General features: G+C 39.2%; 1 protein-coding gene across 4 annotated transcripts in view; it reads left to right on the top strand.

The window, feature by feature from the left end:
• Positions 1 to 12,916, top strand: part of klhl4 (kelch-like family member 4) — a 31,048-nt gene that overhangs the window by 8,646 nt on the left and 9,486 nt on the right. For 2 of the 4 annotated variants that reach the window (XM_020594199.1, XM_020594194.1), the window contains exons 2-4: positions 7,983 to 8,147; positions 9,757 to 9,893; positions 10,364 to 10,560. In XM_020594199.1, coding sequence (XP_020449855.1) covers positions 8,008 to 8,147; positions 9,757 to 9,893; positions 10,364 to 10,560 — 474 coding nt within the window. In that variant the 5' untranslated portion in view covers positions 7,983 to 8,007. Of the gene's footprint in view, positions 1 to 10; positions 733 to 7,982; positions 8,148 to 9,756; positions 9,894 to 10,363; positions 10,561 to 11,185; positions 12,584 to 12,916 lie in introns of those variants that run through there. The other 2 variants (XM_020594209.1, XM_020594186.1) reach the window with 2 other exon arrangements.

Here is a 12,916-nt window from a genome sequence, read left to right as displayed (position 1 = left end):
AGAGAGAAAGAACCGAAAGGGAGAGTTGGAGGGAGGGTAGTAGTCTCAGGCACAGGAACAAAAGCTGCAGAGGACTGCTTTCCATCTCCACCAAAAGAACAACAGAGGAGTGATAGTGGAGGAGGGGGTGATCATAATAGTAGTGAGACAATAACGGTAGAGAAGAGGCACAGTGTAGTCAGTGAGAACTGAAATCAAGGCTCTTCTCTTCTCTGCTCTCCATGTTTTTGGGGACTCACCGTACCATTACCTTCGTCTCCAAACCCAGAGGAGGATGTCTGTGTCGGGGAAGAAGGAATTTGACGTGAAGCAGATCCTCAGGCTGCGCTGGCGCTGGTTCAGTCATTCATCCCAAGGTTCTGCTGGTGGTGGAGGTGGTGGCGTCAGTGGGGTAGGAGGCTACATCCAACAGGATGGCCTGGACCACAGGGGGACGCCTGTTCAGGGTCGGCTGAAAAGTCACTCACGGGAAAGAGGTGTTGGAGGACTACGGAAGAACAACAGCCCAGTTCACAGCATCTTGGCACCGATGTCAGGGCCCACACCTGTTGTCAGAGCGGGCCATCAATCATGGCATCATCAACAGAACACCATCCAAGGTCTCCAAGTCAATGAGGACTCTTCAAAGAGCAGTTCTTCACCTAGTACCACAAGGAAAGAGGACCCCAACACTGGCCAGGAAGATGTGAAGAGCAGTGCAGAGAAACCTACAGAGGTGGAGGCCAGAGAGAGGTATGACTGTTATTAGGCGTTAGGAGACACAGAATGATTATATGGCAGCACATCACTTTGTATATTAAATACTCAATTAGCACAAACTAGATTATGGAATCATATTTTGGGAATACATGGTTCTCTCACGTTTCATAGTGAAAGTAGATTTGCTAAATAAAATCAGCATTTTAAAGAAAATGTCTGATGCTTGAAGCAGGATGAAAAAGTAATGTTTTGTTGTGTGGTCAGGAAGATGAGAAGAACCCTTCTTCAAACAATAAATGTGGCTTGCTTAATGCAAAACAGACTAAATACTTAAGTCTGTTTTCAGCATTTCTGAGACTAAATGCATTCATATAAGATGAGTTTCCACAACATTTTAACTTTGGTCGTTATTTGCAGTACCATACTGCAAGTCGGTTCTTTAATTGTGCTAAGACTGAATTTATCTGCACAGCTATCATTTTTCAGTTTGCTCAGGCTAGCCAGCTGCCACTGTTGCTCACCTGCTGACAGCTCACTGTCATTGTCCACAGCATGTTCAGCAATATAAACCAATAAACCATCCTTTTAATTATTCAGTGAACCAAAAGCCAAGGCTTTTTCTGCTCCCCTGTCTCTGTTGTGAGCCAGACTATATGTGAAGTAAGCCTTTGCCAGATTCCTTTGCATATTTAATTTTTACACCGCACACTAATGCATTCTTTCAGAGTTAAAATTGGATAGCAGGAAAGGGCCATTAGATCACCTACAGGACCTATAAAACGAGGAAGTAGTGCAATCACATGCATTATCCAGACTCCCACTAAACCCACTTTATAAGCCAAAAGCCATCATACCTTGTGGCTAGCAAAGGTTGTTTTATTTGTTTTCCACAAAAATCATTTTACACATCTTGAATATAAACTCTCAGAGTTTATATAGAATTATTTTATTTCCAGCTATAAATCCCACCCCTGGTTGTGTTCCCCCCATCTTCTTCCAGGAAGTAAACAGGTTGTGTGTGTATGTGTGTGTGTGTGTGTGTGCTGTTTAGCTGAACAGTAAAAGCACCTCACATAAAAGATGAAAAGACCAAGTTTCCATTTATCTTGTCTGCAACATTCTAAGGTGATTAGTTCTTAAGCTTTTCTGATTCCTGCGTGCTTTTGTTCCATGCACCTGGTGATGAAAGTGAACCTGTCCCTTGTTTTGCAAAGAGCTCACAATGATTAAACAAATCATTGTAAATACACCACATACTCTCAGCCCAAACTGTGCCAATGTGTATTTAATAATTGCCAGAAGCAGTGGATGGCTGGTTTCCGTGAACAAATCATGTATTATTCTGATTTAAGGTTCAGATTTTGAATCAGCTCAATGTTCTGCTCTTCGTGTTGTTATAATTGGCAGCTGATCATGCTTCGGGGTCCCTCTGTGGGAAAAGTGCATTCATAAAAGATGTGCCTTACAGCAAAAATATGTAACTCCCTGGCTCACATGAGTTCACGGTGGTGGTGTCAAATACAGCATAGCCATCATATTTTGACAATGATATTGAATTATTAAAATGATTCTGCTCTGTTGGATCACAAAATGTATTGGCTTGGTTGTACTTGATTCTAATGATATCCATTTGTGAATTTGATGATCAACAATTACATTTGATTTAAACATTTAAACATAGGTTTGATTCTTTTTTCTTAGTCAAACTGGGGCTAACAGTGTACATAATAAGTAAAGTTCTAAACATCGGGTATCATAAGGAATATTGGCAGACAGTTCAATCACTTCCAGATTGAGATAAATTAATCAGATTGTCAGCAGCTGCTTATATAATTATTAAATTAAAAATCTGTGCATTTTATGATCATTCAGTTTCTTGTATAGCAAGAAAGGCAGCAAAAATTTGTATGACATGAGCAGTTTAAAACAGTTGCATGTTGTGTGATGCCCCTTTTAATCAAAGGGCAGTCATTTGGAAACTGAGATGGACTATTTGCTAGAATTGACCTTTGGACCAGCTCTGCATCTGTAAATTTGCACAACGAATTAGGCCAGTAACTATGTGGCTTTCATGATCATTGTCACCTAAGCAGATGTGTGGATGTCGCTGACATATGCACATTTATTCACTCCACCAGCTGGGTGGCTCTATTACGTCTCACATCATAAATCCTTGACATATAATTTATCACAATCCCTCAGGCTGAATATAGAAATGACTCCTCCTGGGTGTGATACAAAAGTTTTAGCTATTTCTCTGTAGTTTGAAAATGTTTTCTTTATTTTGTGATATATTGATTAGCTTAATTCAAACACTCTCTACAACAAAACCCATCCCATCAGTTTCTTCCCTTCTTTTTTTGCTGACCTGGTTTCTCACTTCTGACATTAACGTTTAAGCTTGTCAAACTGGCAAAGTCAATGAAAACAGCTCATGATAACATACTGTATGTACCTTATTAGAATAAACGGTTAAAGCACCCATTTAGAATTCTGCTAGATTCAAAATTTTGAGATATATGAATATTTTGAATGTTCTTATAAAGAATAAATCCTACATTTAACACCTAAATGTATATGTTCACTTTAGTTTACCAGTCTAGAGTTTTACATTGTTTCTAATGCAGTCAATAAAATTTTCAAAGCTTGTGTTAGTGTTATTATTACTGAAGATAATTCAAAAGGTCAGTGACGCTTATGTGGTGGTGGTACAATTATTATTGTTCTGTTACTTTTTCTCATCTTTAATATTTCTTTCTCTCATCTTATTGACTGGTATGTATCTAGAGTTAAGTCAAACATAGTGGGAGGTAAGTAGGATATAATACCTTGTTTCCTGCACTTCAGTGAGTTATATATTTGTTCTGTTCTTATCCTCATCCAAGTAACCTCTTCCTATCATTGGCAGAGTTTATATGACAGAAGTTGACCTCAGAGGAATGGAAACCCTGACCTCTCCCACATAAACACTAACAAAGACTTGAATCAGTGAGTTGTTAGTTTGAATGATATCTCAATTGCCTGTCCACCACCTTGGAAAACAAATACCATCATCTCTCCCTCTGTCAATAGCAGTAATTTAGATATTTATTACATCTCATAACACCACAAGGCTTATAGGGTGTTGCCTTTGTGAGACATGTCCGGGGGAGGCATCCGTAAGATGCCGTAAATTGTAAAATGCACCTGTGGTAATCTCAAAATGACATCCTCAAAATTAGGAAATTGTGTGTTCGCCTATAATTGATTTGAGCGTTCTTTGAATCAGAATTCTTTATGCTATAGGGCCATCTCAGATGGAAACCAAATATTCAGTTTAGCCCCTCTTTGTGCTTTTGCAGAGAGACGATAGAGCAGCGTTATATGCTGGGCACATTCCTTCATTTCTGTTCAAATGTGGATCTGTCAGGTTTTCCCCAAACTGGATTTAATTCATATAAAATAATACTAACATTCTACAAATTTTACATCGGTACCATTAGCATGGGCCATGACTTAGTTCAGCAAGTGTCCTGGGGCACTCACACCCAGTAATTTGCAAGAAGATGAATCATGGAGGCATAGACAACAGTGATCAGTGAAAACTGCAGAAAGGTATTTTAAAAACTATCCAGTAGGTTTATTATAATATGAACAGTTAGAATAATATATCATAATTTTAAATTTTTGTCAAAAAAATTCACCTAGTTCTTGGGTCCCCTAGGACTTACCTTTAAGTTTTAATATAAGGTTTTACACCCACCAAACTAGGTAGGCTGCAAATGTTTATGGAATCTAAATATGTAACTTTATAAATATCTTATATCCCGCTGACCACATGCATGCCAGGACCTGCCACTGTAATGTAGATTAAACTGTTTACCCACTAAAATCAGATTTAAATAAATTACAGACAAAGGAACAATGACGGTCTCATACACAATGCAAGTTAACCTGCATCAGCAGAGCAGCTTTCTGCCTGGCTCTGCACATTTTTCACTTGCATGACACTCCCAACACACATACACACACACACACACAGAGCTCACACCAGATTCCTCAGTATTAGAATGCCCAGCTCAGCATTGTAATCGCAACTAATCTATGAACAAAGACTGAAAATCTCAATATGGAATTAGAAGTTGCAATACCCGCACCCTTTTATGACAGTTCCATTATTAATATGTCATACTAAACCACATAAAATGTTAAACCTCTGTTTCAAAATACAATATATCTCATGGCACATCATTCCTCTCAAACAGATATTGTATCTTAATTACTGTATGTGTACAAGTGAGTTATGTAAAATTTCATTTTTAAACTAAGAGATATTTTAACTGGTGATTTTTCATTGCCACTGTGCAGGATTTATCAACATTAATATTCAAAACAGAAATTATAGCTAGTGGTAACCCACCTGAGGTATTCATTATCTGTTTGCAGACAATATGCTGAACATAAACCTCTCTACCACTGTTCTTCTTAACTGAGTGTGCGGTTTTGGTAAAAGCTGAGGGGAAAAGCTACAGTATATGAAGGCAATATTTCATTTTTGTTAATAGCTGTGGTAATTTTCTACTGCACTCTCTAACATATGGGGGCCCGAACGGCCACATTTGGAGCAGATTTCAAAAGACATGGTGCCTGTATGCAGCTATGTTTCTTCTGTTATTGTCAATATTAAGCAGGTATGTTCAGCATAATAATGGCATCAGAGGAAGAATGTCTGCTGTGAGCCTCAGTGAAGTGGGGAAAGTGCAGAAAGAAAAATCTATTTCTGCTAAGAATTATCATCTCACTGTTAGTATCAAGTTATTACAGTCAGTGTCTATATCTGTACACAAAGCCGAATGGCAGTTTATCGACTGTCAAAGTGCAGAGAAATATATACAGTAGGCTGGACACATGCTCGATGAGGCTTTGTGGCAGTTTTGGATTCTCAGCTCAATCCAAGCTACTCAGTGGTCTTCAGGGACAATAATCCATTTAGAAAGAGACATTTCCTATATGGCCCAGGCAGATATGACCTTCCTTTTTGTAACAGGATGGTGCTGACACTAGTCAGAATAAGACAGAGATTCTCAGCAACACGTTTGACTCAAAACTTTTATAGCAAGGGGTTAATCTGGTCTGAAGAAGGCACATCCTCATTCATCTAACCGGTCACCTAGGAGGGCAGTGTCAGTACAGTGAGAACTTGATTACAGCAGACAGAAAAGAGGAAGGAGCATAATAATATATTATTGTTATTATCAATGAGTGAGTGTTTCCTTATATTAGTACTGTAATAACACTTGGAGTTCCTATAGCACAGCCTTAACATAGGCTCCTTGTCTTGACAACATGGGAGGAGAAAACTGCATAGCCTCTGCTTCTCCTGCATATGCATTGTTTTGTCAGATCCAATTAGTCACAGTGTGATGTGTTAGATTTGGGAAGGTGTGAAGAGCAAGTGACAAGACTTCAGGTAATATGTGCTCACTGAAGGAAATCTGATGTGTAGGATAGGTTAGGGTGGGAAATAAAACCCAGACCCCTCTTCTGTTCTGTTGTGGTTTATTTTATTGTATTTTGTTAGCTAATTTACCTTCTCAGAGTTCTCATAGGTACATTGAAATTGCAGACCACACAAGAAATCCATAGGCCCTCTTAGGTTCTGTGACTGTCTTTGAATTGCTTAGTAATATGCGATGTATAGCATTGTCCCTGCATCAGTTTCTCTGGAGTAAGGTGTTCTGGGGCTTTACTGCCTCAATAAAATTGGGCTATACCTCTGATGATCCAGCCCACTGCTGAAAGCGAAATACACACCTCAGAGAAATTTACTGCTCCCTAGAATGTGATACCAAAGCAATTAGTGTCGGAGAGATTGGTAGGCATGAAAAATCCTTACAGCATGCCTTGGAGCCAATACAAAGGCAATGCATCTCAGTTTTATGGCCTCATTGCTTATTCAGTCTTGTTTGGTGTTCCTCTCCAAGACCCCAGAGTCAGTGGGGAATTATAGTGACACAACAATAAATTACTCTTCCATTTAGCATAAGTCTCTCAATAAAGATTAGACTATAGGGTACTGCAGTACAATATAGACATGTCCTAGAGGGACAGTGTTGCTTTTTTGGTAATCAAAGAGAAGAAAGTCAAATACTCGGCTTTATAACGGTGTGTTAATCGCGATATCAATAGGAGCAATCATCCTTCCTGCAATATCAGTTTTAGTATGTGGCAATACATTGTGGTGCCAGGCGTTGCAGGGTTTTCACTTCATTTGTATTGACATATCTGCAGCTTTACTAGTTTATGCTATGCTTTCATATCAGTGTGTGAGTAGTAATGACTGGGGACATAAAGCGTTGCTTTAAATAGCAGTCACATTTTTTCAGAACAATTATCAGGCTTTACACAGCAGAAATACCATGAGATGACAGCAAAATCCCTCAGAGAGCCAACTTGGGCCTGTTTATGTAGCGTAACAAACAACCCTAAATGTCAATGAGTGGACTTGCTCTGTGAAGGACACCAAAATCACTGGGCTGCAGTATTTGCCACGGGTCTGAGGGATTACTCGAATGCCTATAAAACAGCATGTAATCTAGCAGCCTGTGGGGACGGAGACATCCTCACCACAATGCTGTGAGGAACAGACTTGCTCACTTGTTAAGTCCATGTCTCTTGGAAGTGCACATGCACCGATATGCTGGAACACAAAGTCATGCACAGGGAAATTCTTTGTGGGAAGCTGTTGCCAAGATTGTGGCACTTGCTTGTCCCATTGGATTAAAGCGCTTAGTTATCCAGTTATGTATGGATTTTAGTCCATAACAGTTTTAATTTCAGCTTAGAGTGGCAAGAAAGATGCAGATTCACCACAGGGAATAAAAGATTCAGGACTGCCATGTGTCCAAATAACCTCTTTGTATCCTCAATAATTCATTGCTTATCTTGCAGTGAACAGATTTTTAATTTCTTTTGTCTGTTTTATACTAGGAGAGGAAATGGTGACCTGCATTAATTCATTCAATTAATTCTGTTCCTAAATTAAAATTTACTTATTAATTTACAGTAAGTCCAAAAGGAATGGTAAAGGGCAAGCCTAATGCAACATGCCTAATGTAATGGTTATGCCTTGATCTAGAAGGAGCACACGGGTTTTGGTGCAGTGCCAGAGTGTTCAGAAAGTGGGAAAACACAGGCATTCAAAGCACAGGATGCAAAGATGCTGTAGCTATCACAAACTGTTTTAACAGCTTTTTAATCGTACCACTTTTTTCTCTTCCTACCACCTTGACTGTCTTCCGCAGGTTGGCTCTGAACACCTTTTCCAGAATGAACACCTCCTCTGATGAGTTTTTCCAGGCCACAAACCATGCAGAACAGACTTTCCGTAAGATGGAGACCTACCTCCAGCACAAGCAGCTGTGCGATGTCCTCTTGATAGCAGGGGATCACAAGATACCAGCTCACAGGTCGGTGTTTGTGCTTCAGTCTGCTTTGATTTTATTAATTATGCCTGCATCTGCTTTAGTTAAGATATACAGAAGCTCATCTGGATTCACTTCATTAAGTTGTCTATGCGCATATTCAGGCTTTGGTCTGGACCACATTTTGCTTGCTGAAACAAATTTTGTCAGTTCAATTCATCTGAGGAGAAATTGAATAATCTTTTAAATGGAGAACAACATTCATCTGTTTTTCAGGTGACAGTTTGACAGGAACGATTGCAAACTCCTGTTCACTGGCTTGCATGTAAATAATGTACACTGCAGTGATCTAATTACACCTAGGCCTTTCTTTATTTTATTTATTTATTTCCACAATACATTTGATACACAGAAGAACACTGTGATCGACTACACTGAGGTGTCGATATTTGAGCATCCAACCTTCTGTTGAATGGTTGAACTGAATCACATGATCACATGATATCCCCTTATTTCTGAAAAAATACTGTGTTCACTGAGGGCTGGCGCTTGTATGGCTATCCACCAGAATTTATTAATCCATCCAGACACAGTGATGAGCAGAAAGCAGAATGCTCCACAGAGAGAGAAAATGCACGAGTGACTGACCTAGTTGGGTGGTTCTCTGACTGCCTGTTTCAACATGGCTTTATATTTGCTCATACGTAGGACACAACAAAGTAAAGCATGGACATGTACAGACATACTAGAGTTAGAATTAGATTAGATTGCTGGACTGTGTCACTCAATCTCAATTCCTTGTAATGCCATACAGTACGATCTCTCCTTTCCTTTATGAATCAACCAGCTAGACAAATGACAGCATAATTAGAAATCTGACCATTGGAGCTATTAGCAGCAGTGATTCATGCAGGCTAATTTTATTCATTGTGCACTGTCAAAGTAGAATGAAACGGGATGTGGGGGAACAGTAAAGCCATTTTCAGTCATGCACTGGAACCCTGAAACTCTCTAGACATTACCTGGGGGAGCTGTATGTAAGAAAACAACTGTCTGAGTCAGTCGACCCTGACCTTAAGTGAACTTTACTCTGCCAGCTCCCTAGTAAAAAAGTCCTGAAATGAGCCCATGTGAGAATACAGCAGTATATAGTCTGGACTATTTACACAAAGCTATGGGCGTGTTGATGACGTTATATCATGTGACCAGCACAAGACATCTGATGGTGAAGAAAAGCTCATTTACAGTGAAGACTACAAGGAAAATATCCAACTGTAGCCATGACGAGTTCCAAGAACCTCTGTCATTAAGAGCCGGTTCCAGAACTGTTAGACAAGGGAAGAGAATTAATTACAAACTGGCTACATGCTCACGTCATGTCCCGCTTCCTGTGCGTTAAAACAAACAGAGTATTTCCAGTAGGTGAAAATGTGTCTGACACTGACTATCTCCTGTTGTTTGTTATACGTATGTCTAACATTGATACAATAATATAATGATGATGATATAATGATAACGGTGATACCATATACTGCAAAGACATGGCCTTTCTTATGATGCAAATCATTTAATGGCATGAAACACATAGATCTCTCTCAGACATGTAAGTCGATGTACAGTGCAAGAACATTAACTCATGTTTGCTTTATGGCAGACTGGTCTTGAGTTCTGTGTCAGACTACTTTGCTGCCATGTTCACCAGCGATGTGAGAGAGGCAAAGCAGGAGGAGATCAAGATGGAAGGAGTGGATCCAGAGGCCCTCAGGTCCCTGGTTCATTTTGCCTACACCGGTGAGTGCTCATAAAGAAGTTGACTAGCCTTTGTAAGCAGTTATAAGACATCTGAAAATCCAACACGATTAAAATGAATTAATATGGCTGTTCATCACTGGGCTGACTGACTGGCCAGGGCTTCAGCATAAAATTATGTTGCTTTTCTTGGCAAATTGCCCACTGAATACCCCCTACCATGCATTTGAATCAGAATACTCACTTACACAAAATTAGAAGTGGAAAGTAGATTAAACATCATATGATGATTTATTTTGCTGCAGGAAGTAAAAAGAAAGAAAGCATTTTACAAGAGGAACCATTCTTTAATATCACTATTATTGTTGTTGGTATTTTATTACTAACATTTGTTCCCATTTACTCAATTAAATGGTGATTGCAGCACTTCTTCCACCACTGTGTTACCGAAGCCACTGTGGCTACATCTGATCATGACATAAAACTGTATATTGCTTGTCCTGACATTGCAGGTGTCCTTGAGCTGAAAGAGGAGACCATTGAGAGTTTATTGGCGGCAGCTTGCCTCCTTCAGCTTTCACAAGTTATTCAGGTTTGCTGCAACTTCCTGATGAAACAGCTTCATCCCTCCAATTGCCTGGGAATACGCTCCTTCGCAGATGCCCAGGGCTGTGTGGACCTGCTCAATGTGGCTCATAACTACACCATGGTAGGAGAATGAACACTGCAGAGCTATACCCCATTTAAATGGCTGAGGGGGATAAATTATTCATTTTGTGATAAGGGATTACACTTTCAAAGTGACTCTTCACTGCATGAATACACAAGGGCAGCTGTAGTAATGAAAGCTATAACAGTAACAAGAATATTTAAAAATGTAGCTTAAATACCCCAGCACGTATCCAACGTTTTCCTCAGATCAGTTCTGTGTAATAATAATTATTTTGTGAATTCAGTCAGTAAATACAATATTTATAGGTAACATCTTCGCTAGATATCCTGTACACAGCAAATTTGAATTTTTGTGGCTAACCCCTGTGTTGAGAATAGTTTATTTAAATAACTTATCATAATATGTAAGGGAATGAACTGTTTGAGCCTTGGTTATTTATGCCATCAAATTTTATTGGAGGAATGGGTGACATTCACATCTGAATAGAAATGGAATAGCTTTATGCTTTCACTTTATTAAATTTGGTTGTGTGGCTGTCAGTAGGAGATACCACCTTTCTTCACATTGGTTAGTGTGCTGCTAGACCTGTGAAAATATAGTTTTTATATATTTCCATGAGGAATATTTGCAATGGATTAAGATTCATGTGCTTATTTGTCAGATAACATCTTGCTGGCCACACAGAAGTGACAGACAGACGTTATCTCCTAAAAGACATCTGCTCAGCGTGTTTACATGGGCCCCATCCAGGACCAGGAGGTTAATCTAATCATCAAACTGCACAAGAGAGCCAACGTCCTGTTCAATCACTTCAGTAATGAGCAGGGAGAACTGTGGGCTTCCTGAAAGTCCATCCACTGGGTTCTAAGTGGAAACGAGTTCTGTTTTGATAAGCTTGTTTTTCCTGGTTGAGAATGGCAGTTGAGATCCGCCTCTGACATCCTTTTCCTTTATGAAAGAGTTACCCTTTTTATCTTCCAGTAGATAAAAATGTGATATTTTATTGTTTGGCAAGGAGGCGTTTCTTTACAGCAAGAAAACAATATACAGAATTAGTTAATATTTATATAAATGCAACAGTGTTTAGAATTAGTAAATTAAGCCAATTTTTCAAAAATAACAAGATATAGCGGTCTGTTTTTGCTAGCCTCTGCAAATTACATGGTAGGTCAAAGCTCTTGAAATGTAAATCTCCCAGCCTCACTCTGATTAAACATCCTCCTCTTGGCTAAAACACTGTTATTACACAATTACTCTTTTGCAGTAGTTAAATCAATTAGTATCCTCTCCCACTGATCTTGTTTTCCAAGCAGTTTACTCACCAATGTGTTCGCCAGCATCTGAAAGCAGATCTTTTAAAATGGTTATGACACAAACTCTTGTTGAACTTTCAAATTTGTTGTCAGTTGTTCAGGACTGGTAATTACAAATAATTGGTCTAAAGCAATGTTGAGGATCGGCTAGAGTTTCTCCTTCAGCATTACCACAACAGATCAATAGATGTCCCTCATTTCATTAAGGCTGTCTGTCTTAAGCTCTTAAAGCCTGCTTTCTTAAAAGATCAGACCATGGCACTGTAATTTGTTTCAAGCCGATGATCAATACCACGCTTGTTTTTTGTAATTGTTGAACATTCATTTCACAATGAGCACTTGATTTGTTAAAGTTATACTGGCAGCTTAATAATTAATGGTCAGCCTCATGTAAAAAGGAAACGGGGTGTGATTATGGCCAAGGACTGCACTGTGTGTCTTTCCTGTGATTTAAAGTTGGACATAGCATAGAGGCATAGAGGAGGGAGGATGTTTTATATAGCGTCATCTCTAATGGAACTGCCCAGAGACAATGTCCTTGAAGAGGTAGCCATGCAGTGTTATAATATTGCCTGGGCTTCTTGCCAGTAAATGGAAAATCAATCTTTAGAAAGGCAATAGAGAACAGCTTCCACAAAACTTAGAGCTGGACACTGCATTGCTGTGATTTTAATCTTGGTCCATGGTGCCTTTCTGTTTTCATTAAAAGTCTTATAAAGGATCAATGGTGCCATGTATGATCAGCAGCAAAAATGCGTTATAAGCTCAAGAAGTGATGTTTTTTTTTTGTTGGAGATGTTTTATGCCAGATTGATTTGTAGCCTGCTGTTGTGAGGATCATTTTATTTAATGAGCTAAGTGAAACATATGACAGTTTCATCTGTTCATTCAGACTTTTGAGAAGTGGTACATATTTCACTGTGTAGATAAAGACTTCAAAACTAGCATTCTCTATATTGTTGCTTTCATTTTTCTTTACTGTGCCCTTGTGCCATGTGGCCCTAATAGGTATAGAAACACACACACACACACATACACACACACGTTACACCAGGCGTACTCCTCGGCTAATGAATGAT

The sequence above is a fragment of the Monopterus albus genome, unplaced genomic scaffold, assembly GCF_001952655.1.
Source record: "Monopterus albus unplaced genomic scaffold, M_albus_1.0 scaffold2.1, whole genome shotgun sequence".
Classification (NCBI taxonomy): domain Eukaryota; kingdom Metazoa; phylum Chordata; class Actinopteri; order Synbranchiformes; family Synbranchidae; genus Monopterus; species Monopterus albus.
The sequence above is the reverse complement of the archived record's forward strand: the minus strand, read 5'-3'. Positions and strand labels throughout refer to the sequence as shown.